This window comes from Hyphopichia burtonii (genome assembly GCF_001661395.1).
Source record: "Hyphopichia burtonii NRRL Y-1933 unplaced genomic scaffold HYPBUscaffold_4, whole genome shotgun sequence".
Classification (NCBI taxonomy): Eukaryota; Fungi; Ascomycota; class Pichiomycetes; order Serinales; family Debaryomycetaceae; genus Hyphopichia; species Hyphopichia burtonii.
The window spans coordinates 349,672-373,927 of NW_017963731.1; the positions used below are offsets into that span (position 1 = coordinate 349,672).

Consider the following 24,256-nt stretch of genomic DNA (forward strand, 5'->3'; position numbering starts at 1 on the left):
GAAAGGCAATAAGGAAAACAAAAAAACATATTAGAATTATAGAGAGAACCAATAAAGAGTTAAAAAACCATGCATGAAAAAGAAAAGAAATTAGTAACCCATCAACAATTAAGTATTAGCATAAGCAGCATCAACTTTATCTTTACAAGAGTTTAAAATCTTCTTTCTTTGTAATTTTTGAGCAGAAGTAACGAATCCATTTTGAGGAGTCCATTCTTCATCCAAAATGATGGCAGATTGAATTAATTCGATACCTTTTAAACCTTGTGATTTACCGGTAGCAATTAAGGATTTAGTAACTGCTTTAATAACTTTCTTATCATCACATAAATAGGATAAATCTTTAGTTTTAATTTCTGATTCTGAGTAAACTTTTTCTTCAATTAAAAATGATTTAAAATGAGATTCATTTGGTAAAATGATGGCAACTGGTTTAACTTTTGATTGATCGGCATAACAACAGATGTTTAAGACAATTGGGTTCGATCTATAAGTAGATTCTAATTTTTCCAAAGCAATGTATTCACCATTCAAAGTTTTAACCAAATTCTTCTTACGATCGATAATTTTAAGAGCACCATTAGAAGTCCATTCACCGATATCACCAGTTTGAAACCAGCCTTCGTCGTTAAAGGCTTCTTTAGTTTCCTTTTCATTTTTGTAGTAAGCTTTAGTAATACATTTACCCTTTAATAAAACTTCCCCCTGATTATTTTTAGCAAAATAACCGGCGTCAGCGACATCAACCAATTTAGCAGTAATGGCCCCGGTTAAAGAACCAGCAACCCCGTATTCAAAATGATTATGTTCAACAATGGTAGTATTGGCACAAGTTTCGGTTAAACCATAACCAACCAACATTGGAGCAATCAAAGTGGAAATGAAAATTTGAGCATCTTTTGAAATTGGAGAACCCCCATTCAAGACATACTTCAATTCACCACCGGTGGCTGCTTTAACTTTTTTAAAGATAACGTCAAAGATGGAAGCACCGGGGATATGATAATTGGACATGGTGGTTTTGGCTTTATAAGCGGTCCAGAAGATTTTTTGGATTAAAGGAGACATTTGTTTGATTTTAGCCAAAACCCCTTTTCTAACTGATTCCCAAACGGCGGCAACCCCAACCATAATGGTTGGTTTGAATTCTTGTAAATCCGATTGACAGTGTTTACAAGAAACATCGGTTAAAGTTTTAACATTGGCGTAACCTAAACAACCACCCCACCAAATGGCGGTCAATTCGAAAACCAATTCGAAAATATGAGCCAAAGGTAAAAATGCAATCACACGATCATTATTTGAAACCAAATCACGCCCAGCGTTAGTGGAGACCCCACCCACGGCAGCCAAAATGTTTTCATGACTAATGATAACCCCTTTTGGATCACCGGTGGAACCAGAGGTGTACATGATACAAGCCAAATCTTCCGGTTTGATATTGGAGCTTGGTTTCAAGTCGGATTCTTTACCCAATTTCAAGACATCATCATAGGAGAAAAACTTGATATCTGGATTAACTTTCAAAATCTCTTCCTTGGCTTCTTTAGCTTCTTTATAATTTTTACCTTGATTACGTTGATCGGCTTCGTCAATTGGTTCACCATGAATGATATACTTGATCGAAGTGGCTTTACGCAAAGGTTTAATCAATTGCGATAACAAGGCGTTATCGGTGAAAACAGCGTCGGATTCGGTTTGAACCAAAGAATGAGTCAACCCGGACTCCCCAAGAGTATCATAAGCAGTAACTACTGGGATTGATTGAGAAGCAGCGGCCAAAAAAGTTTGTAACCATTTATGAGAAGTAGAGGCAAAAATATGTAATTTTGAAGTTTGATCGGGAGTTAACCCCAAGGAAACCAACCCTTTACCGTAATCTTCAATTAAAGTCAACAAATCGGGGTAATTGATGTATTTGTATTTTGATAATTCAAAAAATGTCCAATCCTTATCAACTTCCTGTTCTTGACCATCGATAATCTTCTTAATCTTTTTGGTTTCAATATGAGTATCAATCAAATCTCTCCATCCCATTGCATTACGTTTACCATGTTTCCCAACACATTCTTTTACAAGTTCTGGAATGGTGGTGGCCTTGATATCAGTTGGTTTTTCGACAGCAGCTTGTTTTTGACTGGCTTTTCTTCTTGGAGCAGTTTCGCCCGGTCTTGCTTCTCCAACAACTACGGTGAGAGGTGACATTTTAATAATAATAACTTAATTGAAACCCTTCAATTTCAATTAGAAAACCTTTCAATTATAAAAGAATAGCAACGCTGGATTTAGTCAGCTATTTAAATGGAAGAGCAGGGAAAAAAAAACAACCAATTCCAAACAAAAAAAAAAAAAAAAAAAAACTTTTGCCAAAAAGCACAATGTTCGAACCCTCAGAACAAAGAAACTGAGACAAACTACTGGAAATGGTGCTGAACGCTATGTATTTCTAGATAATTCTCATGAATTTGGCTTAAAATAGTACTTTTAACCAGGGTGAAAGTCATAAGAGAGTTGGAACTAACCCACTTGGGTGTTTTTATCTCGAGTAATTGTTGTTCTGCAAAGCCAGAAATATTTTTGTAGTAATCGAAGTAAGTTTAGGATTAGTGTTCTGCTTGGGGCCTGGGGGTTATGGTGGTATGGCAGTATCGCTGTAACTGGTAATTGGCTTAACCCACCTGATGCGAGTCTCTGATAAGCTCCAGCCGTGGTTTTATCGGGATTTTATCAAAAGAGGAGCAAATTGTTGGGATAGGCTGCTCAGGCTGGTCGTGTAGCTTGAAACAGGGTTTTCGACCCAACATTTTTGCTGGTGATGCCAGCGAAACCTCGGGCTTATTACTGCAAAATGTTGCAAAAACATGTATTAGGGAGTATTATATATATATTAGACTAATCTTTCTTCGAATCTCAATTCGTTGTTGATGGGTAAACCAACCAATAGTCTCAACAAGTTTTCGATGGCCAATCTTTGTTTGTTCAACCCGTTGATGACTTTGTAGCCTGGTTTGGTCAAGGGGGCCTTTAACCAGTAACTCAAAAGGGTTAAGACCGAGTAAAAATTATGATACTCGTTTGAGTTATCTTTTTTGTAGCTGACTCTCGACAAGAACTCGGTCATGACCACCAAATCAATGATTAACGGGGTTGCCAAAAGCGAGTCTTCGCAAACGTTATGGATACTGATTTTGTTGTGGCCCCCCAACATCAACTCACTGTAGTATTCGTCCATGGCGACCTTACTGTCTTTAACTGCCTGTAAGTATTTGATGACAATACAGTGGTCGATTTTCTTACCCAATTCTTCGTTGTATAAGATTTGGTTACTTTCGATGATATCATCGACGACGCCTCGTTTACTGATCTCCTTACTTTTGAATTGTTTTGGGGAAGATAAGTTATAACCATCGTTATTACCCAAATGATTATAACTGGCAATGGAGATTGGTCTGATACCGGCATCCACCAAGAATTGGGCCAATACCGACTTGATCTTGGTTTGACCACTCTTGAAATCGTCACCACCAATGAAAGTCTGGTTTTTCTCAGCCAATTCAATCACCCCGGGGACAAAAGTATTTTGTGGAGACCCGTTGATGTAAGGAACCCCTTCCAAGATTGATGCAACAGCGAAAACTGTGGAAGGACTCACTTCTGGGTGGTTTTCTTGAATTGATTTGAGTAAATTTTCACTGGTGTCGTTAACCCCATCAATGATATCCGAGTATCTTTCGGTGTTTGCCGTCCATAAAACAATCACTTGTTCTAAATTGTGTTGTTTTTTGAAATTTTGAATATCGCTTCTAATGGTTTCGACATCTTGCCATTTTCTATTGGTGTCGACTTCTTTAGCAGAATCAACGTTAACAACGTTATTGGCTCTTTCCTTTTGGTTCAAAGCAATGAAATCGGGGTAGTATACCGAAGGTTTTGGTTTGATTCCTTTTAAGAATGGAGCCAATTGTTTTTGCAAATCAACATCTAATACTTGAGCTCTTTTCATGGCGGCGTCAAGCTCTAAATTGCTGATGTCCCATCCATCAACAATCAAATCATTTGGATTAAGCATTGGTAAGATTGAGTTGAATGGAGAGTAAACATCATTGCCTTCCTTGTCAACCCCCAATTTAATGGTGGAACTTTGAGTAACCGAACCAAAATAATTTGGTTTAACAACCCCTTCTTTATTTTCAAAACTGATTTGGTGTTTATTGGTGAGAACCGATCCTAATAACGTAGTACCATTATTACCACCCAATCCAACTAATAATAACCCGGTTTTCTTGGGCTTTAATGAAGTACGGAACTCATAGTCAATCGAGGTGGGTGTAACATCATAAGTTCCAATTTCATTTTTTTCAACAATTGAATTCTCATAAGTGAATTGAGTAAACAATTGATTATCTTTTTGATTGGTTTTAGTAGATTTGAATTGAACGGACATTTTTGATTAATAAAATGATTTTTTCAATTACAATTTCTACACGGATTCGTCTGCTATTTATACTCTTTCCTCCCAGTACCCATAACAATCAGGAATTCGCCAAATACCTAACTTTTGCTCGATCCTCCTTAACTTTTTTTCAAGCCCGCCGAAATTTCGGCGAAATGGCTTGGGCTGGGAGTGTACACAAACAATACATGTGAATATCCCTAAACACGTATTGTCTGTGTTGGGTCGTCTATTCAAGGTATGTTGATTTCGGCGAAAACCTCTACCCCTATTTGAATCACCAATGGTTGGCGTGTCGATGTGGCTGGATTTGGTTAATTTAACAAAGCATGTTTGTATGAATCGGACGGCCATTCTGTTTACAACCATGGCCATCCGCTATTAGACTTTACACTATTGCATTTTTTAACTCATTCCTTGTAGCCATTCCTAGCTCAATCAATTCCTACCTGAGCTTACTCCTTGTAGCCATTCCTACCTCAATCAACTCCTATCTGAGCTTACTCCTTGTAGCCATTCCTACCTCAATCAACTCCTACCTGAGCTTACTCCTTGTAGCCATTCCTACCTCACTCCTTGTACTATTTAAACATTGGTTTCCTTTTTCTTATTCTAGTATCCATTGTTGGTCGACTACAGTCCATTACATAGATTGCAGAATATATCAATTTTTTGGAAATTAGTACGATTTTGTGCAGAAATGGTTAATTAACAGCCAAATACAAGTGAGATACGGAGCTCTTTCACAATAATACCAAAATATGAAGTCTCGAGTAATTGCCCGGATTTACAATATACTCCTTATAATATACTCCCTACAATATACTCCTTATAATACTCCTTATAATACTCACCCCTACAATAACTCTTTATACTCACCATACGCTGTGCTTTATACTCTTCCGTATACAAATTTGCAGTACAGCACAATAGACCCAGACACCACACGCACGTGACCTCGCCTTTTTCCCCTTCCGCGTTTATTCGGAGCCGGAGTGCACTAGAAAAGGGTGTGCCGGGACCGAGAGTGCGTCGGAACCGATCAATTTATATACTACTCAACGATCATTGGCCAATTAAAAGCTGAACAAGCTGAAAAAGTCCGAATATACTATTGATTCAGGAGAAAACAAGAGTATAAGATAGCTTAGAAGACAGTAGACCGTAGGCACCACCGCCGGAATGTAGAGAGGAAGTGGAGGATACCCGGAGAAATGTAAATTAGAAAGTCCGCAATTGATCCTTTTTGAAAAAAAATCAAAGTAATAGCTACACCATCTTCGATCTTTTTTTTTTTTTTTTTTTCTTTTCGAAATTTTCCCTTCCTCTTCCCAAACCTTTTTCTTTTTAGGTTCTTGCTCTTTTCAAGGTTTTCTATAAAAGTATTCTTAAGACCCTAAAAAACATCGATCATGTTTAGACAATTAACTAGAACATCCTTTTTAGCTCCAAGATTGACCAGAAGTTATATTGCTGGTCAATTCACTGGTTCTAAAAAAGCCAATGGTAAATATACCGTTACTTTAATTGAAGGTGATGGTATTGGTGTTGAAATTTCTCAAGCCGTTAAAGATATTTACGCTGCAGCCAATATTCCAATTGAATGGGAACCAGTTGATGTTACTCCATTATTAATTGATGGTAAAACTACTTTACCTCAACCAGCTGTTGATTCAGTTAATAGAAATTTGGTTGCATTAAAAGGACCATTAGCTACTCCAGTTGGTAAAGGTCATACTTCCATGAATTTAACTTTGAGAAGAACCTTTAACTTATTTGCTAACGTTCGTCCATGTAAATCAATCGTTGGTTACGATACTCCATATCAAAATGTTGATACTGTTTTAATTAGAGAAAATACTGAAGGGGAATATTCTGGTATTGAACATACTATTGTTCCTGGTGTTGTTCAATCCATTAAATTAATTACCAAACCAGCTTCTGAAAAAGTTATTAGATATGCTTTTGAATACGCTAAATCAATTAATAAACCTCATGTTTTGGTTGTTCATAAAGCTTCGATTATGAAATTATCTGATGGTTTATTTGTTGAAACTGCTAAAGAAATTGGTAAAGAATATCCTGATGTTTCATTAGATTTTGAATTATTAGATAATACTTCTTTAAAATTAACTGCTGATCCAAATGAATATAAAAACGTTGTTATGGTTATGCCTAACTTATACGGTGATATCATGTCTGATTTATCGTCTGGTTTAATTGGTGGTTTAGGTTTAACTCCTTCTGGTAATATGGGTAATAAAGTTTCTATTTTTGAAGCTGTTCATGGTTCTGCTCCTGATATTGCTGGTAAAGGTTTAGCTAACCCAACTGCTTTATTGTTATCTTCTTGTATGATGTTAAGACATATGTCTTTAACTGAAGAAGCTGATAAAGTTGAAACTGCAGTTTTGAAAACTATTGCCGCTGGTCCTGAAAATAGAACTGGTGACTTGAAGGGTACCGCTACTACTAAACATTTCACTGAACAAGTTATTGCTAACTTGTAAATTTAATCTTTATTCAATATATTCAAATATTATATACTTTTTTAAGTTTTTGATTTGTAAATTATGTAATTGATTTTATTGTATTTGATTTAATATTATATTGGTACCTTGTACAATTGCAATATGTTCTAAATCATGAACTCTTTCTTCATATTCTTCTAAGCTTTCTTCTTTACGTAATTCAAGTTCTTTAATTAAAATTGGGGTTCCTCTGTCAACTTGGGTAATTACTTTATGTATCATTACTCCGGCAATTTGAATCTTCCCTTCTTGGCCTTCTTTCCATGCTCTTTCAATTGCATGTGTTCCATCAAACGCTCCTGGTAATGCGGGATGTAAATTGATGATTGGAATTCCATCGTCTTCCAATGGTTTTAATACACTTGATGATAATATTAACATCCATCCAGCACAAACAATTAAATCCGGTTTAACATAGTTCGAATCAATACTACCTTCCTTATTGCCATAGATTAATAAATTGGCTAAATGTTTATTGAATTCCTCTCTTTTCTCTTTCCTTTTCTCTATGTCTTCCTTTGGTATTCCTTTATAATATTCTTTCAACATATGACTTTTAGTTGGAATCGATGCATTTTGGGCTCGAGTCAATCCATATGCTTGATCGCTCGACGAAATCACCTGAGTGATCGTCCCCTTCAACTCATTGGCCGCTTGCGCGTCGATCAACGCTTGAAGATTCGATCCGGATCCTGATATAAGCACAGTAATGTTTAATCCCATCCTTGATAAAGAAGAGTAGCTCATCTTGATTAATACTTCTGACTCGGTTTAATCATAAATCATCGAGTGAAACCCGTACACCCAATTAACTTGTTCTTTTTTCTTTTCAACACCTGGATGTACGGGTGTTTGCTTACTGAAAAACTTCCATTTTTTCTCCTTCTCCTTAAGATCTCTGCTGTCTTTCACCTACTGCTCCATAGATCAAGGTAACCACTGCAGTATCCAGTATCCAGTAGCCAGTAGCATTCAGTAGCACCCACTTGTCTCTTATCATCTGGTCCCAATTACTGTTCCGGGTAACTTTTGTCGCGGCTCATCGCAATACAAAACCCAGTGCCCACAGTAAATCTGAGTCCGTTCCTCAAATTACGCACTCCGCACACCGCCGTCCAATTCACCAGGTGGCCGGCGGCTCTACATGCCCAACCAATTGCCCCTGGTGGCAGCCAATTGACACCTCGCTGACTTTACCACGAAGCTGTCAAGGGCCTCTTCTGAAGACCAGGAAGACCTGTAGCCGTCCTCGTGTGGGCGGATCCCTCTCAATTTTGGGACTCTTTTTTTTTTTTTTTTTTTTTTTTTTTTTTTTTTTTCACCTCACGCTCATTTTTTCCTTTGTCCAAAGCATTTTCTCAATTTTCCCTTTTGCTTAAAGAACGAAAAAAAAATTACTTTCCTTTACTACTTTTTTCTTTCTTGTTCTAGGTTCAACAACACTTAAAACATTAAAAATGGGTATGTAATTGAGTTTGAAGGGATTCAGCTGGACCGTTCGGTCATTTGATTGGATAGGGAGTGGGTGCTGTGTTTGCTGGCGGTGTTTGCCCCTTGAAAATTTCAGATTGATCTTGAGAAGAGGGAGAAAAATTTTCTCTGGTTCAAAAAAAAAAAGTGAAAATTTTGCTGAATCTCGATAATTGATATGAAGATATAGAATACTAACAATGATATAGTTGCTTTCACTATTGAACAAATCCGTGGCTTAATGGACAAGGTTACTAACGTCCGTAACATGTCCGTTATTGCCCACGTCGATCACGGTAAATCCACCTTGACTGATTCTTTGGTTCAAAGAGCTGGTATTATTTCTGCTGCTAAGGCCGGTGAAGCTAGATTCACTGATACCAGAAAAGATGAACAAGAAAGAGGTATCACCATTAAATCCACTGCCATTTCTTTATATGCTGCTATGGAAGATGATGATGTTAAAGAAATCAAACAAAAGACTGAAGGTAACTCTTTCTTGATTAACTTGATTGATTCCCCAGGTCACGTTGATTTCTCCTCTGAAGTTACTGCTGCTTTACGTGTTACCGATGGTGCTTTAGTTGTCGTTGATTGTGTTGAAGGTGTTTGTGTTCAAACTGAAACCGTTTTACGTCAAGCTTTAGGTGAAAGAATTAAACCAGTTGTTGTTATTAATAAAGTTGATAGAGCTTTATTAGAATTACAAGTTACCAAAGAAGATTTATACCAATCTTTCTCCAGAACTGTTGAATCCGTTAACGTTATTATTTCTACTTATGTTGACCCAGTTTTAGGTGACTGTCAAGTTTACCCAGACAGAGGTACCGTTGCTTTTGGTTCTGGTTTACACGGTTGGGCTTTCACCGTTAGACAATTCGCCACCAGATACTCTAAGAAATTCGGTGTTGACAGAATTAAAATGATGGAAAGATTATGGGGTGACTCTTACTTTAACCCAAAAACTAAAAAATGGACTAACAAAGATAAAGATGCTGATGGAAAACAATTAGAAAGAGCTTTCAACATGTTCGTTTTAGATCCAATCTTTAGATTATTTTCTTCTATTATGAATTTCAAAAAAGATGAAATTCCAACCTTGTTAGAAAAATTAGAAATTAACTTGAAAGGTGATGAAAGAGAATTAGAAGGTAAAGCTTTATTAAAAGCTGTTATGAAAAAATTCTTACCAGCTGCTGATGCTTTATTAGAAATGATTGTTATTCATTTACCATCTCCAGTTACTGCTCAAGGTTACAGAGCTGAAACTTTATACGAAGGTCCATCTGATGATGCTGCTTGTAATGCTATCAGAAACTGTGATCCAAACGGTGATTTGATGGTTTACGTTTCCAAGATGGTTCCAACCTCCGATAAAGGTAGATTCTACGCTTTCGGTCGTGTTTTCGCTGGTACCGTTAAATCTGGTCAAAAAGTTAGAATTCAAGGTCCTAACTATCAAGTTGGTAAAAAAGATGATTTATTCCTTAAAGCTATTCAAAGAACTGTTTTAATGATGGGTAGATTCGTCGAAGCCATTGATGACTGTCCAGCCGGTAACATTGTTGGTTTAGTTGGTGTTGATCAATTCTTATTAAAATCTGGTACCATTACCACTTCTGATGCTGCTCACAATATGAAGGTTATGAAATTCTCTGTTTCTCCAGTTGTTCAAGTTGCTGTTGAAGTTAAAAACGCTAACGATTTACCAAAATTGGTTGAAGGTTTAAAGAGATTATCCAAATCTGATCCATGTGTCTTAACTCAAATGAATGAATCTGGTGAACATATTGTTGCTGCCACTGGTGAATTACATTTGGAAATTTGTTTATCTGATTTACAAAACGATCACGCTGGTATTCCATTGAAAATTTCTCCACCAGTTGTTTCTTATAGAGAAACTGTTGAAGGTGAATCTTCTATGGTTGCTTTATCTAAATCTCCTAATAAACATAACAGAATTTACGTTAAAGCTCAACCAATGGATGAAGAAGTTTCTCAAGATATTGAAAATGGTGTTATTAACCCAAGAGATGATTTCAAAGCTAGAGCTAGAATCTTGGCCGATAAACACGGTTGGGATGTTGCTGATGCCAGAAAAATTTGGTGTTTCGGTCCAGATGGTAACGGTCCTAATTTGGTTGTTGATCAAACCAAGGCTGTTCAATACTTGAATGAAATTAAAGATTCTGTTGTTGCTGCTTTCCAATGGGCTACTAAAGAAGGTCCAATCTTTGGTGAACAAGTTAGATCCGTTAGAGTTAACATTTTAGATGTTACTTTACACGCTGATGCTATTCACAGAGGTGGTGGTCAAATCATTCCAACCATGAGAAGAGTTACCTATGCTTCTATGTTATTAGCTGAACCAGCTATTCAAGAACCAGTTTTCTTGGTTGAAATTCAATGTCCAGAAAATGCCATTGGTGGTATTTACTCTGTTTTGAACAAAAAGAGAGGTCAAGTTATTTCTGAAGAACAAAGACCAGGTACTCCATTATTCACCATTAAAGCTTACTTACCAGTTAACGAATCTTTCGGTTTCTCTGGTCAATTAAGACAAGCTACTGGTGGTCAAGCTTTCCCACAATTGATCTTTGATCACTGGGCTAACTTGAATGGGGATCCAACCGATCCAACCACCAAACCTGGTGCCATTGTCAAAGAAAAGAGAGAACGTTCTGGTCAAAAACCAGAAGTTCCAGGTTATGAAGAATACTATGATAAATTATAAGCTAATTAACAAATCATTTCTTGTCTTATAGTTTATCAATATTAGTTTTTTTTTTTCATTTTCCTTTTCTGTTCTTTCCATTTAACGCTTCTTTAAATAATTTTATCATTTTGTTTATTAATCACTTTACGTGAGAAATATATGAATATCTTATACATTGCCCTGTTGTAGATGTCCTGGCTCGTATAATATGCATGTCCTGCCAGCTGGTCGGATACCCTCTCGGGTATAACCCCAAAAAGGTCTCTTCCGATGGATTATTTTTTCACCGTTTTCCTTCCGAGCTTTCCACAATTGAAAAATTCCTGACAAAACACCCATACCTTCCCTGTCCATGGTCGTAACCTGAAGGCTGCCCAACCCCCCCGATCAAGGGGTCGGTGCACAACAGCAACTCCTACATTGTATTCCAAATCAGCAGTTACTGTCGTTTGTTTTGCTAGGTTCATTAGTCATGGATTATCGGCCGATACGGATTCTCAACTGAGTTTTTTTTGTTTTTTGTTTTATTATTTTTTTCTTTTGTTTTTTGTCTCATCTTTTGACAGCATCTTTAAGCCTTACTAATCCGCAAACAGATAATTAATTGAATGGTTCACTCCATTGGGTTATGCTTGCGTGGGTTGGCGAGGGTGGAGATGTAGAGTCGATGAGGTAGATGTAGATGTAGCAAGAGCAGACGGAGTTGATTAGAAGCAAAGATGGAGAAGGAAGCTGTCGGGAATTAGACCCATCCGTGCAGTTCCTTTACAGAAAAAACTCTCCTTTGCTGCAGCTTTTAACGTGTTTTTCGAGGTTTTCCGATTAGTAAGGTATTTAAATACAACTTTTCTTCCTTTCCATCGAGTGAGTAGGTGTTTCTCATCTATAGTACTGTTTCAGAGTGTCCAGAGTCCGTTAAAACAGTTAAGGTTGTTGAGTAACATAGGTTTATTCGTTTTTTCTTTTTTTTTTCACTACGATTATTTGTAACCGTATTAGCCGTTTGAAAGAATTGAAGTAAAGATGGCGGAAGACTCAATAGTGCAAGAGATAGTGAAGAAGATTCAGAAGCTTGATGCTCAAGATTCAAAGATTGATAACTATAAGATAATTCTGATCAGTTGTTCAGTGTTATTAATAATCATATATTACTATAGATATTTAAGTATAAGTAAAAATATCCCCCAGGGGTATTCGGAGGATTTCAAATCGTTGACCATACTTATAATCACGTTATGTGGGTGGAATGCCATCTTGACGTTGATATCCAACGATATGGTGTTGAATTTAAAGCATTTTCTTAAATTAGTCAACTCGATTTCGAATCCTAGAATCGAAAATGAAGTCAACGAATTCTTAAGTGGGATACCCAATGTTTTCTCCATTAGAAATTGGTATGTTTTCGGTAAAGATTTGAGAATAGCTTCTTTTGCCATAATATCAATGATATTTTTCAATTTATTTGCTAATTCAATATCAAAAGCAATCGAGTATATTGCCTTTATCAAATCCTCTAGTTTCTACCATCATTCTCCAAATGATACCAGTGGCGTAAACTTGCTTGACGATGATGATATTGAAAAACTCTTGATGAATGCATCTACTTCCGGGAGTACGTCAAATGATTCTTCTTCCACTAAATTGAAGAAAAAAGTCTCCTTCGATAATACCTTGACCACTTTCAGTTACCTGGATAATGACTTGTGTGTTACGAAGAAAGTGAAGCCGATTTTGCAAAATTTTGTTCATATTGATTCTTTCAAAATCATGAAAAAATCAATAATGATTACCTTAACTTTTATCCTATTCATTTCAATTTTACCAGAAAAATTATACTTGAATTCAACCTCCTTTTTATATTCTTCAAATCAGCTAATAATCAAGTTTGATCATGTATATTATACCTTGATCACCTTTTATATCTACGAGGTTTTCCATAAATTCATCAAAGTTGCAAATCATCCCAACTTTAAAAATTTCCCTTATCTTACTTCGATGGCTAGTCATTTTACCTGGGGTTATTGCTCCCTTATATTATCTAGCTCAATTGGGTTCATTCTTTTATCGGGTGATGTCTTAACTAATGTCTTGGGGTTAATGGCTCAAACTATGATTTCTTATTCTTCTCACCCAAATATTCAATCTTCAGATACCGTTCCTCGTCATTTTGTCACCTCCATCATCATTAATTATTTGCAACATAGTATAGGCCCAGCAATTAACAGTATCAATGATACTAATCTAGATGATTCAATGACTTCTTTAACTAATACTTTTATCTGGGTCAAGTCTATCTTTACCAACTGTTGGATTGTCACAAACTTCACCTGCTTTCTCTTATTGCCCATCTTTATCTGGATTGTGATTATTGAATTCAAAATTGGGTATAATAAGTCTGCCCATTTTTGATCTAATGTGACAAGCTCTTTTTAATGATTGATGAAATAAAGAAAAAAAGGGAAAAAAATATATCACTTAGTACATAGTCTTAATGTTAATTATTCAACTACCATAGATTGTAGAGGCCGTAAACTACTATTTTTGCAGCTCTGTGAAATTCTGCTGGATCGTGGTTGTTAGATCTTCTTCTTTTGGTTGGCTGCGTAAACACTATCCCCTTTAGGAAGGTGGGTGAGCACCCGTTTGTTAGCGGATGTTTTGTCCCGATAAGGCAATAGATAACACTGAACGAGTGCAACCATTTGCCAATAAATGGTTTGATTATAGCGATGACATCCCCAAAAGTGATAACGGAAATTACTACTTGATATATATCTCTTGATTAATCTTGAAAAAATTATTATTATATAAATCCAGCGTATTCCTTGGGAAATTATAATTTTCAAAATTGTTTTTATCATTGACTTATTTCACTTCTCTAACTAGAAATGGAAAGATTACAACAACTTGCCCGTCAAGCTACATCAGCTTCAACTCCTCCAAAGGCTCCAGCTCATCCTTTGGATCCTCTTTCTCCTCAAGAAATTCAATTCACTACTTCAATCATTAAGAACAAGTTTGCTGGTCACTCAATCATTTTCAATACTGTTTCTTTGAAAGAACCAAAAAAGAATTCTTACTATCAATGGAAAGAAAAAAATGGTCCATTACCTCCACGTTTAGCTTATTTTGCCATTGTTGAACTGGGTGTTAGCGGTATCCATGAAGGGGTTGTTGATATTGGTGCTTCTGCTGTCGTTGAATCTAAATCAATTGAAGGGGTTCAACCAATTCTTACTCCTGCTGATTTACAAAGTACCGAAGATATTGTTAGATCTAATCCAGAAGTTATTAAACAATGTGAAATTAGTGGTATTAGTAAAGATGAAATGCATAAAGTTTACTGTGATGCTTGGACTATTGGTTATGATGAAAGATGGGGTGCTTCTAGAAGATTACAACAAGCTCTTATGTATTTTAGAGCTGATGAAGATGAATCTCAATATTCTCATCCTTTAGATTTCTGTCCAATTGTTGATATGAATGAAAAGAAGGTGATTTTCATTGATATTCCAAATAGAAGAAGACCTGTTTCAAAACATAAACACTCTTCTTTCCATCCAAAACATATTGCTGAAAAATTCGGTACTAAAGAAAATCCTTCTGGTTATGTTGAAGATAAACAAATCAATATTACTCAACCTGAAGGGGTTTCCTTTAATATGAACGGTCGTGTTATGGAATGGTCAAACTTTAAATTCCATATTGGTTTCAATTATAGAGAAGGTATTGTTTTAAGTGATATCACTTATAATGATCATGGTAAAGAAAGACCTCTTTTCCATAGAATCTCTTTAAGTGAAATGATTGTTCCTTATGGTTCTCCAGATTTCCCTCATCAACGTAAACATGCTTTAGATATTGGTGAATATGGTGCTGGTAACTGTTCTAATAGTTTGACTCGTTCTTGTGATTGTAAAGGTGTTATTCATTACCTTGACCATTATTTCCCTGATAAAGATGGTAATGCTACTACTTTACAAAATGCTGTTTGTATTCACGAAGAAGATGATGGTTTATTATACAAACATTCTGATTTCAGAGATGATTTCCAAACCTCTGTTACCGTTAGAGGTAAAAGATTAATCATTTCTCATATTTTCACTGCTGCTAATTATGAATACTGTGTTTACTGGATTTTAAGACAAGATGGTACCATTAAATTAGAAGTTAGATTAACTGGTATCTTGAATACTTACGTTTGTGCTGAAGATGAATCAAGTGGTCCTTGGGGTACCGTTGTTTATCCTCAAGTTAATGCTCATAATCATCAACATTTATTCTCTTTAAGATTACATCCAAGAATTGATGGTGATAATAACTCCGCTGCTACCAGTGATGCTAAACCATCTCCATACCCAACTGGTTCTGTTGAAAATATGTATGGTAATGCTTTTTACGCTGAAAAGAATACTTTCAAAACTGTTAAAGATTCTATTACCAATTTCGAATCTAAAACTTCTAGATCTTGGGATATCTTCAATCCTTCTTCCATTAATGAATACTCCGGTAAACCAGCTACTTATAAATTGGTTTCTACCTTCTGTCCTCCATTATTAGCTCAAGAAGGTTCTTTGGTTCGTAAGAGAGCTCCATGGGCTGCTAACACTACTCAAGTTGTTCCTTACCAAGATGAAGGTTTAGGTTACGGTCGATTATGGCCATCTGGTGACCATGTCGCTCAATGGAGTGGTGATGGTCCAAGAGGTATGAGAGAATGGGTCGGTAAAGGTACTGATAATGTCGATAACACCGATATTCTTTTCTTCCATACTTTTGGTATCACTCACTTCCCATCTCCAGAAGATTTCCCAGTCATGCCAACTGAAATCTTTGATCTTATGTTAAGACCAAGACATCTCTTCAAAGAAAGTGCTGCTTTGCAATTCCGTCCTTCGAATGCTAGAACTACCAGTGAAGTTAAAAGTAACCGTCCTGGTCTCCAAACTCTTGACAAAGCTTCTAGATTGGCATTCACTGGTGATTGCTGCAAGAAATAAAGTTGAACTTTTCCCTTTCTCCTATTTGTATATTCAGTTAAATAATAGATTTTAATTATGTGTTTTAGTTAATGATTGTAGAAACATTGTAATGAATCTTTCGCAACCAATTTAACAAACAAACATCCGTACAATTTTCAGTAGCAAGAAAGATCTCAAAATTTTTTTTTTTTCAGTTCATCATCTCTTTGACTGTGAAAACGAATATCATTGGAGAAAAGGCAAACAGAATGAAGTACATTATAGAGCATATGGAAGAAGGATTCTCCGAATGGGTTATCCTCGAATACACACAAATTATCAAAGAGGTTGGAAAAGAAAACCTTGTTTTGACCTCATTACCAGCAAACACAACTGAAAAAGATATTCCTGAACGATTAATTTCCTTGGGTTTACAATGGACCACAAAAGAATGTGTTGAAATAGACAATAGATTAGATAAATCAAAGGTTTGCTTATTAGATCCAGCTGCAGAGACAGACTTGGTTCCTGAAGATGCCTCCAAATATGAATACTTTGTATTCGGAGGTATTTTGGGTTCCCATCCTAGAATTGACAGAACAGGTATTTTAAGAAAGAAATATGGATTTGCAGGTAAAAGATTAGGTAGTTTACAAATGACTACTGATACTGCAATTAGAACTACTCAAAAAATTGTACAAGATCAAATCAAATTTGAAGATATTAAATTCATTGATTATCCAGAAATTAAATATAATAAATACGAATCAACTGAAATGCCATTTCGTTACGTTTTAGATAAAGAAGGCACCCCTATTTTACCTGAAGGTATGTTAAAGCTTATCGAACATGATGCTGAGCAAAGTATTGATGATTTGTTATTAGAATAAATAATGATTGTACATTCCATATATATACGTTCTATTTATAAACTTGGGCGGTCTTTCTTTCAACTGGTGATCTATCAGACGCCAAAACTTCTTTCATTATAAAACCTGCAGTATCTTGATCTTCAAAATATGATACATGAGCACTGATTGCTGAAACAAGCGAGATATCAAACACACCCATTGGTAATGAATAATCAATTCTACCTGATCTATTCAAAGCTGTTAAATCTTGTAAGTCTTTCTCACTCAAACTCTTCTTTTTGATTATATCATCTGGGTCTTGATTCTCGGAAGATTTCGTAATATTTTTGATAATATCACCTAAAGCATTTTCTTCGGATGCTAGCTCTTCTGTGGTCTTAGGAACCTCAATATCCTTCGCTTCCTCCTTGGTTTTAGATTTATTGAACCAACTGGTGGCTTTTATAAATTTTTCAGAAAGTTCATCACCAAGGCTTGCCAAACCTTTTATTTGAGTATTGAAACCTTTCATAGCAAATGGAACTTCCTCCGGTCTTAAATTAGCGAAACGAGGGGAAACTAAAGGCTCCATTCTATATCCAACAGGATCACAAGGATGGAAAATGTTATATAAATTTTTGCACTCTGGAGAGACACAAAATTTACTATTTGGATCCTTTTCATTGATCAATTGTTTAGCTTTAATGTTGGTTTGTTCTAATAATTTAAACACACCCACAGGAGATCCAACACAAAATAAATTTTCAACTTCGAATGATAACGTATTAGGTTTTTCTTTTTCAAAATGTTTTGAAAGAATATCAAACGATATTGCTGAACCTAAAGAGTGTCCCATTATGTGGATTTTACCATTAAAATTTGGATTTTTTTCTTTATAGAGTTTATAAACCCTATTGAGTTCTTTAATTACAGCGTCAAAAACTTGATTCACATATTTTGGTTCATAATATAATAAAACATCAAGTACAACATCACCCAAAATATTTCTTAAAGGTTTGACACCATCCACGTTGATTTCAGATAGAGAAGGTAGTCTATGATTACCATTTTCATCATATGATTGTAGTTTCCTTGTAGGGTGGAAATCAATTTTATGCCTCCAAGATATTGGTAATACTTGAATTTTATTATTTTTAAATTGGGGTTTTAATTCACCCTTTTCCTTCATTTCATTTACATCATCGTCAGGATAAGCCAACTTTTGGTATCTATCGTCATGAAGATAAACGTTATTCATGGTTGATCTTAAAACATTGATTGAGTGAGTGAAATTAACTGATTCATATTTATGGCCCAATACTTGACCAATACCATGAATACAAAGAATTAAATGATCAATTTGTCGATTTGACGTACTTTCAGCATTTTCCAAGTCCATTAAATTATTCAAGTCATTAGTTTGTTTTTCACGGTCAGCTAATTTTTTATCTTTATCATCAGTTTTTTGATTTGGATTAAATGAATCGTTAAATTCATCATGAAATATTTCCGATAAATCAGGCAATGGGTTAGAAGGTAGGTTATCAAATATTGTTTTACCCATTTCTTCAGTATACCCTCTAGATATTTTTTCCACTGACATTAAAGAGATTGAACTAGCACCAAAGTTTCTGATTACATCTAATTCAAAATCACTATTCATTGAGCTTGGAAACATTACTGCATTTCTTTCATCACAATATAACACTGTTTTACCATTTTCTAAGTCAAGCAAATCAAGATGTTTACTTTGAATATCCTTGAGGGATTGATCTTTCAACTTTAATTCTTCATCCGCTTTCTCCTCTATTTCCTTTTGAGCTTCTTTTAATTGGTGTTTATTCTTATCCTTAACCGATTTATTAAACTTATTGACAGTTTCTTTTGAAATTTTCGATAATAATTTACTCTTCGTATCTTTAATATCATCTCCGTACAAGTAAGGCTTTTTCGCTTGGTAACCACCTTCAATAATTTGAGTTAAAGAATGAGACAAAGGTAGACCATTTGAGTCAAACCAGCATCCTCTTCTAACCTCATAAACTGGACCTTCCCAATAAACTGGTGACAATTCAAAGTTTTTCAAGTTAACTTGGAAAAGGCGATCTTCACTGACTTGAACAGTTTGGTCAATTGAATCATCTGTGATTGATTGGTAACATTTCTCTAAACGAAATGAATCGTAATTGGAAAACGGGATAAACTTCTCGGGTTCCTTGGATTTAGTATACTCGTACCAGTCAGGCTTGGAGTTTGGAATATCAGCAGCATAAAACCATTTAACTTTCAACTTGGGTGTCTTAATATCGGACCCAAAAGCATCAGTTGATGTTGAATTTGACCTGAATTGCATCCTTATGCTACTCTTAACCTTGTACGAATACGCAAGTCGTATACAGTATCCTTTGTATAAGTTATTCATACTCGTTTAGCGTACGATTAAGTGATTAAACTTCTGTTGAAACTTTTCGTACTTATTTTGATTTTTTTTTTTCTATTAGCAGCAACTTTAGACTGTAGAAACAAACGACCCTTAACCTTTTCTACCGGAAAACAACCGTTTCTATCGGAAAACCAAACTACAATATAATTAAATTATGAATATTATGATCTATTACTTATACTATAATACGAAAAAAAATTAAAAATTAGAGAATAAAAATAATGACGGGAAAAAAGGGGAATCGAATAAGAAAAATAAATTATAATAAAAAAAAGGTAAGGACGGGAATCCAGAGTGAAAATCAAGTTATCAAAAAAATTTTAAAGTCAAATGGAGAAATGCAAACATTAAACCAGATGTCAAAAAAAAAAGGGAAAAGGTATTTTTTTTTGGATTTTTTTGAGTTTTTCTTAATATAATTCATTTTTGATTAGGAGAATGAAATGAAAGATTAAATTAAAAAGGGAGTGTTTGAAAAAAAAAGATAAAAGAAATATGATAAACATGCTAAAAATAAAATAAAAAAATTTAATCAAATCAAAAGTGGGAATGTGGGAATATGATTTGAAAATATCTTTTTAAGTTCATTTTTTGCAATTAAAATAAATCTAATAAATCTAAGTAGATTTTTCATGTTGAGTAGAAACTCTTTGCATGGATAATAAGAAATCTTCAATAGATCTACCATCTCTTTGTGGTTTGTTTGATTTACCGTTACAGAAGTTATCGAAAGCAACGGATTCAGACATTAAGTAGTAAGCACCACCCATGACACAGAAGACACCAAAAGAGAAAATCCAGGTTCTGACAACGGTAACAATGTCAGTCCAGTTTTGAGACCACCAACCGAATAAGGTGAAACAAGTGGCGATGATATCAACAATCAAGACAGCACCACCTAATTGCCATGATGGAATAGAAGACCAGAATGGACCTTGAGCTCTAGTAATGAAAATTAACCAGTTTTCAGTTAAAGAAATTTCCAAGAATAAGATACCATCTAAACCACCGAAGTTTTGAATGATACCACCTTTCTTCATGAACATAGTAGTTAAAGTGATCCAAGTACCGACAGCTAAAATGATACCCAAGATAATAGACATACCCCATAATCTTGGAGTGTTCCATTTAACTGGAGCTGGATCATAAGGAGCATTATCATAAGCAATGGCTAAAGTAGCAACATCAGCGAAAATGGCAATGAAAACAACTAAATCAATGTTTAAAGAGTTGTTCAAGATAGCAACCCATAAACCTAAGAAGATTTCCAAATGTAAAGATAAAGCAATACGGTAAACAACATAAGCATACATTCTGTGGAAAATTTGTCTAGAAGTTTTTAAAGCATCAATAATAGCAGATAAACCAGGAGCCAAGAAAACAATATCAGCAGCAGAACGAGCAGCATCGGTAGCACCTTCAACAGCAATACCAGTATCAGCTTTTTTCAAAGATGGAGCATCGTTAACACCATCACCAGTCATGGCAACCAAGTAACCACGTTGTTGTAAAATTTCAACGGCATTATATTTATGTTGAGGGAAAACTTCAGCAAAACCATCAGCATTTTCAACAAAATCAGCAATTTCAGAACCAGCCATGTCACCACCACCGGATAAACCTAATCTATCAGCATCATAAATGTTAGTACCTAAACCTAATTGACGACAAGTTTCTTTAGCAATACCAACAGCATCACCAGTCAACATTTTAACGGATAAACCTAAACGTCTAGCTTCATTAACAGTGGCAGCAGTATCATCTCTTGGAGGATCCATACAAGGCATAATACCCAAGATTTCCCAGTGACCTTCACCTCTCTTTCTAGCAACACCCAAAGATCTGAAACCTCTGGAAGCAAATTCAGCAACGGTGTTTTGATAGTTTTCGTGAACGTCTTCAGGAATTGGGTGATCATCTTCGACAGTTTTCAAGACGAATAATGGAGCACCTTTAACACAGATAATTCTTTCACCTTCTGGAGATTCAACAATGGCGGTAACTTTTTTAGAAACAGGATCGAAAGGTTGGAATTCAATAACCTTGTATTTAGTTAAAGCAGCTTTAGCTCTTGGGTAAGCAATTAAAGATTTCAAGAAAGCTTTATCGATAGCATCTAAACCCTTCTTCTTTCTAGAAGCAGCTAAACAAGCAGTCAACATCAAGTCATCAGCTTCAACACCTTCAACAGTGTATGGTTCGTGTAAAGATAATTTGTTTTTGGTTAAAGTACCAGTTTTATCAGAACATAAAATTTCAACACCAGCTAAAGATTCAATAGCAGATAATTTTTGAACAATAGCTTGTTTTTTAGCCAAGTAAGCAGCACCGACAGCCATAGTGGTAGTAACAACAGCTGGCAAACCAACTGGAACACCAACAATGGTAATAGCCAAGGTGTAACGTAAGATTGGAACAATTTTAACGGTTCTGTAGAAACAAGCAACCCAAACAACCAATAAGGTAACAATAACCAAAACCAACAAGATAGTACCAATAGAGTTTAAAACTTCAGTGAAATGACCTTGACCGGCACCAGCTTTGTTAACCAAAGCAGCAGCACGACCGGTAAAAGTGTTATCACCAGTAGCGGTAACAACCATAAAAGCTTCACCAGTTTTAACGGTAGAAGAAGAGTAGGTAGAATCACCATGTCTTTTATCAACAGCTAAAGATTCACCGGTGATAGCAGATTGATCAACTTGTAATAAACAATCTTCAGAAACGATACGACCATCAGCTGGGATAACGGTACCATCTTCCAATTGTAAAATATCACCAGGAACCAATTCATTAGCAGCAATTTCAACAAGAGAACCATCACGAATAACAAAAGCGGTATTAGCCAAAGTTTTCTTCAATTCATCAACAATGGAACCAGCTTGGTATTCTTGGATAAAACCAACAAAAGCGTTAAGAGCCAATAAACCACAGATAACACCAAAATCAACCCAATCTTCTAAACCAGCAGCAAGAATAGCAGCGGCTTCCATAACGAATTGAATTGGACCAACGAAGAACATGATAAATTTCAAAACCAAATTTTCTTTTTCTTCAGCCATTTGATTTAAACCATACTTCTTTCTTCTTTTGGTGATATCTTCTTGAGAAAGACCAGTAGTTGGGTCAGTCTTTAACAATTCTTCTGGAACAGCTTTGAAAGTAGTTTGAGGACCTTCGTCTTCTTCTTCTTCATCGTCCAAACCTTGATTTGATTGAAGATCAAGAATTAATTGATCAATGTCTTCATCTTCATCATCAGAAACATTCTTGTCGACTTTTTCGACAGTTGGTTCAGTTGCACTCATTTTTTCAGATTTTCCAACCTTTTCTTCTTTAGAATAGAATCCAAAAAAAAAGATAAATTAAAATTTAAAAAGAGTAACTTGAAATTGACTAAAAAGAAAAGAAGTAAAAGCTTTTCAGTATAAAAAAATTGGGAATTGTATAAATATTTATACGGCGGCTAATGGGCAAAATATCAAAAAAAAAAAAAAAGTCGGTCAAAAAGCTCAAAAAAGAAAAGGAAAATTTTTTGGAATTGGAAATTTTGCAAATTTGCAATTTTCCAACAAAGAGGAAAAATAAAAAATAATAATAAAAACACTACCTATAAAATAATGCAAAACACTAATAAAATAATACAAAATACTAACAAAACCAAAAAAAAAAAAAAATAACTTAGCAAAGTAATGTTAAATTAGGCATAAAAAAAACACATAATGTTTTCACTTTTACTCAATGGAGTAAAATGAGCGGTTGGCGCACGCAGATTTTCTATAGTTGAGGGAATTTTTTTTTTTCAAAATAAAAAATAAAAATTAGTCTCCGGGCCACGACCTGCGTTTGCCCCTCCACTTTGTTTCTTCTATTTTGTTTTGGGACAATCGGCTGAACTGGAACCCGGGTTTTAATTGGGTTGGCAAAGAAAAAGATAAAGAATCTGAACGAATCCCGGCCGCACGTGACCGGAAGTCGCCGACTGCCGAACTGCTTGGTCTGCCAGAAAGGGTAATGGATACCTGTATTAACCGGACCCTGCTTTGCGTCATCGTCAAAAGAGTGGGTAAAACATCCAAATCAAGAATAGACTTTAACAATGCTCGCTTACTCTGAATACTGAGTATGAATGCTGAGTATGAATACTGAGTACTGAATACTGAGTACTGAATGCTGAGTATGAATACGGAGTACTGAATGCTGAATTACTGGTTGAACGGGATTACTGGTATGCGTTACTGGTACTCATGTACACTGAGTACACTTATGTGGTATGTGGTGCTGTACTGGTGATGTAGGTGATGTACTGGTGATGTAGGTGATGTACTGGTGACAGGAAATGGCATACTAAATGTTACGGTACAGATGAGGGATTTACTTATCGAAAACCTATCAACCAATCGCATTGACAACATTTGCAACCTAATCGTGTAGTTATCTAATAATCGTTTCGCTCCGACCCCAATACCAAGACCCCATTTTAACCCCAATACCAAGGATACTTCCAGGACAAGATCTAAAATGAAATTTATTCCGGTACAGGTCCATTGAAAAGGAAAAAGAAAAAAAAAAATACTTCGGATATAACTCCTGGGATATCGCTGGATATCTTTAGAAATATCTGGAAATATCTCTGGATAGATTCTCTGGTTTGGGATAAGCCATAAGCCATAAGCGGGTAAAACGGATTCTAGGTTCAAAGTAAGGTACTTTTGAATATGCCGTTTTATTCCAGTTTGAAAACGAATAGAATTTAGCCGTTTAATTTTTGTGAATTGAGTGATTTTTTGGTTGGGAATTACACACGACCGCAAAACCAACAACTGAAACC

At 35.5% G+C, this 24,256-nt stretch overlaps 11 protein-coding genes across 11 annotated transcripts; 5 read left to right on the forward strand and 6 right to left on the reverse strand.

Annotated features, from left to right (window-relative positions):
- Window positions 1-108: 108 nt before the first annotated feature.
- On the reverse strand, window positions 109-2,205 carry FAA4 (long-chain fatty acid-CoA ligase; the record flags this gene model as incomplete). Its single annotated transcript, XM_020223563.1, has 1 exon — window positions 109-2,205. One exon carries the CDS (start codon window positions 2,203-2,205, stop codon window positions 109-111), a length of 2,097 nt encoding a protein of 698 aa, XP_020076027.1.
- Window positions 2,206-2,887: 682 nt separating this feature from the next.
- On the reverse strand, window positions 2,888-4,830 carry INO1 (inositol-3-phosphate synthase; the record flags this gene model as incomplete). The annotated part of the gene is made up of 1 exon (XM_020219142.1): window positions 2,888-4,830. The coding sequence occupies exon 1, from the start codon at window positions 4,442-4,444 to the stop codon at window positions 2,888-2,890; it is 1,557 nt and encodes a 518-aa protein (XP_020076028.1). The 5' UTR covers window positions 4,445-4,830.
- Window positions 4,831-5,865: 1,035 nt separating this feature from the next.
- Window positions 5,866-6,963, forward strand: IDH2 (isocitrate dehydrogenase (NAD(+)); the record flags this gene model as incomplete). Its single annotated transcript, XM_020218695.1, has 1 exon — window positions 5,866-6,963. One exon carries the CDS (start codon window positions 5,866-5,868, stop codon window positions 6,961-6,963), a length of 1,098 nt encoding a protein of 365 aa, XP_020076029.1.
- A 154-nt stretch (window positions 6,964-7,117) lies between these two features.
- On the reverse strand, window positions 7,118-8,043 carry ADE8 (phosphoribosylglycinamide formyltransferase; the record flags this gene model as incomplete). The annotated part of the gene is given in 2 exon segments (XM_020221297.1): window positions 7,118-8,006; window positions 8,020-8,043. A coding segment is annotated over 1 exon segment (574 nt), but the record flags the coding sequence as incomplete, so codon positions are not given.
- An 85-nt stretch (window positions 8,044-8,128) lies between these two features.
- EFT2 (elongation factor 2) lies at window positions 8,129-11,188 on the forward strand (the record flags this gene model as incomplete). The annotated part of the gene is made up of 2 exons (XM_020222265.1): window positions 8,129-8,149; window positions 8,645-11,188. 2 exons carry the CDS (start codon window positions 8,129-8,131, stop codon window positions 11,186-11,188), a joined length of 2,565 nt encoding a protein of 854 aa, XP_020076031.1.
- Window positions 11,189-12,193: 1,005 nt separating this feature from the next.
- On the forward strand, window positions 12,194-13,579 carry HYPBUDRAFT_109059 (uncharacterized protein; the record flags this gene model as incomplete). The annotated part of the gene is made up of 2 exons (XM_020218677.1): window positions 12,194-12,721; window positions 12,818-13,579. The coding sequence occupies 2 exons, from the start codon at window positions 12,194-12,196 to the stop codon at window positions 13,577-13,579; spliced, it is 1,290 nt and encodes a 429-aa protein (XP_020076032.1).
- A 366-nt stretch (window positions 13,580-13,945) lies between these two features.
- AMO1 (Amo1p) lies at window positions 13,946-16,236 on the forward strand. The gene has a single exon (XM_020219696.1). The coding sequence runs from the start codon at window positions 14,059-14,061 to the stop codon at window positions 16,168-16,170; it is 2,112 nt and encodes a 703-aa protein (XP_020076033.1). The 5' UTR covers window positions 13,946-14,058; the 3' UTR covers window positions 16,171-16,236.
- Window positions 16,237-16,400: 164 nt separating this feature from the next.
- HYPBUDRAFT_109523 (protein-arginine N-methyltransferase) lies at window positions 16,401-17,021 on the forward strand (the record flags this gene model as incomplete). Its single annotated transcript, XM_020218707.1, has 1 exon — window positions 16,401-17,021. One exon carries the CDS (start codon window positions 16,401-16,403, stop codon window positions 17,019-17,021), a length of 621 nt encoding a protein of 206 aa, XP_020076034.1.
- Window positions 17,022-17,052: 31 nt separating this feature from the next.
- On the reverse strand, window positions 17,053-19,335 carry HYPBUDRAFT_6268 (putative carboxylic ester hydrolase; the record flags this gene model as incomplete). The annotated part of the gene is made up of 1 exon (XM_020223564.1): window positions 17,053-19,335. The coding sequence occupies one exon, from the start codon at window positions 19,333-19,335 to the stop codon at window positions 17,053-17,055; it is 2,283 nt and encodes a 760-aa protein (XP_020076035.1).
- Window positions 19,336-19,894: 559 nt separating this feature from the next.
- Window positions 19,895-22,776, reverse strand: PMA1 (H(+)-exporting P2-type ATPase). The gene has a single exon (XM_020219318.1). It carries the CDS (start codon window positions 22,731-22,733, stop codon window positions 20,043-20,045), a length of 2,691 nt encoding a protein of 896 aa, XP_020076036.1. The 5' UTR covers window positions 22,734-22,776; the 3' UTR covers window positions 19,895-20,042.
- A 373-nt stretch (window positions 22,777-23,149) lies between these two features.
- Window positions 23,150-23,569, reverse strand: HYPBUDRAFT_206496 (uncharacterized protein). Its single transcript, XM_020223047.1, has one exon. The coding sequence runs from the start codon at window positions 23,475-23,477 to the stop codon at window positions 23,247-23,249; it is 231 nt and encodes a 76-aa protein (XP_020076037.1). The 5' UTR covers window positions 23,478-23,569; the 3' UTR covers window positions 23,150-23,246.
- Window positions 23,570-24,256: the final 687 nt, after the last annotated feature.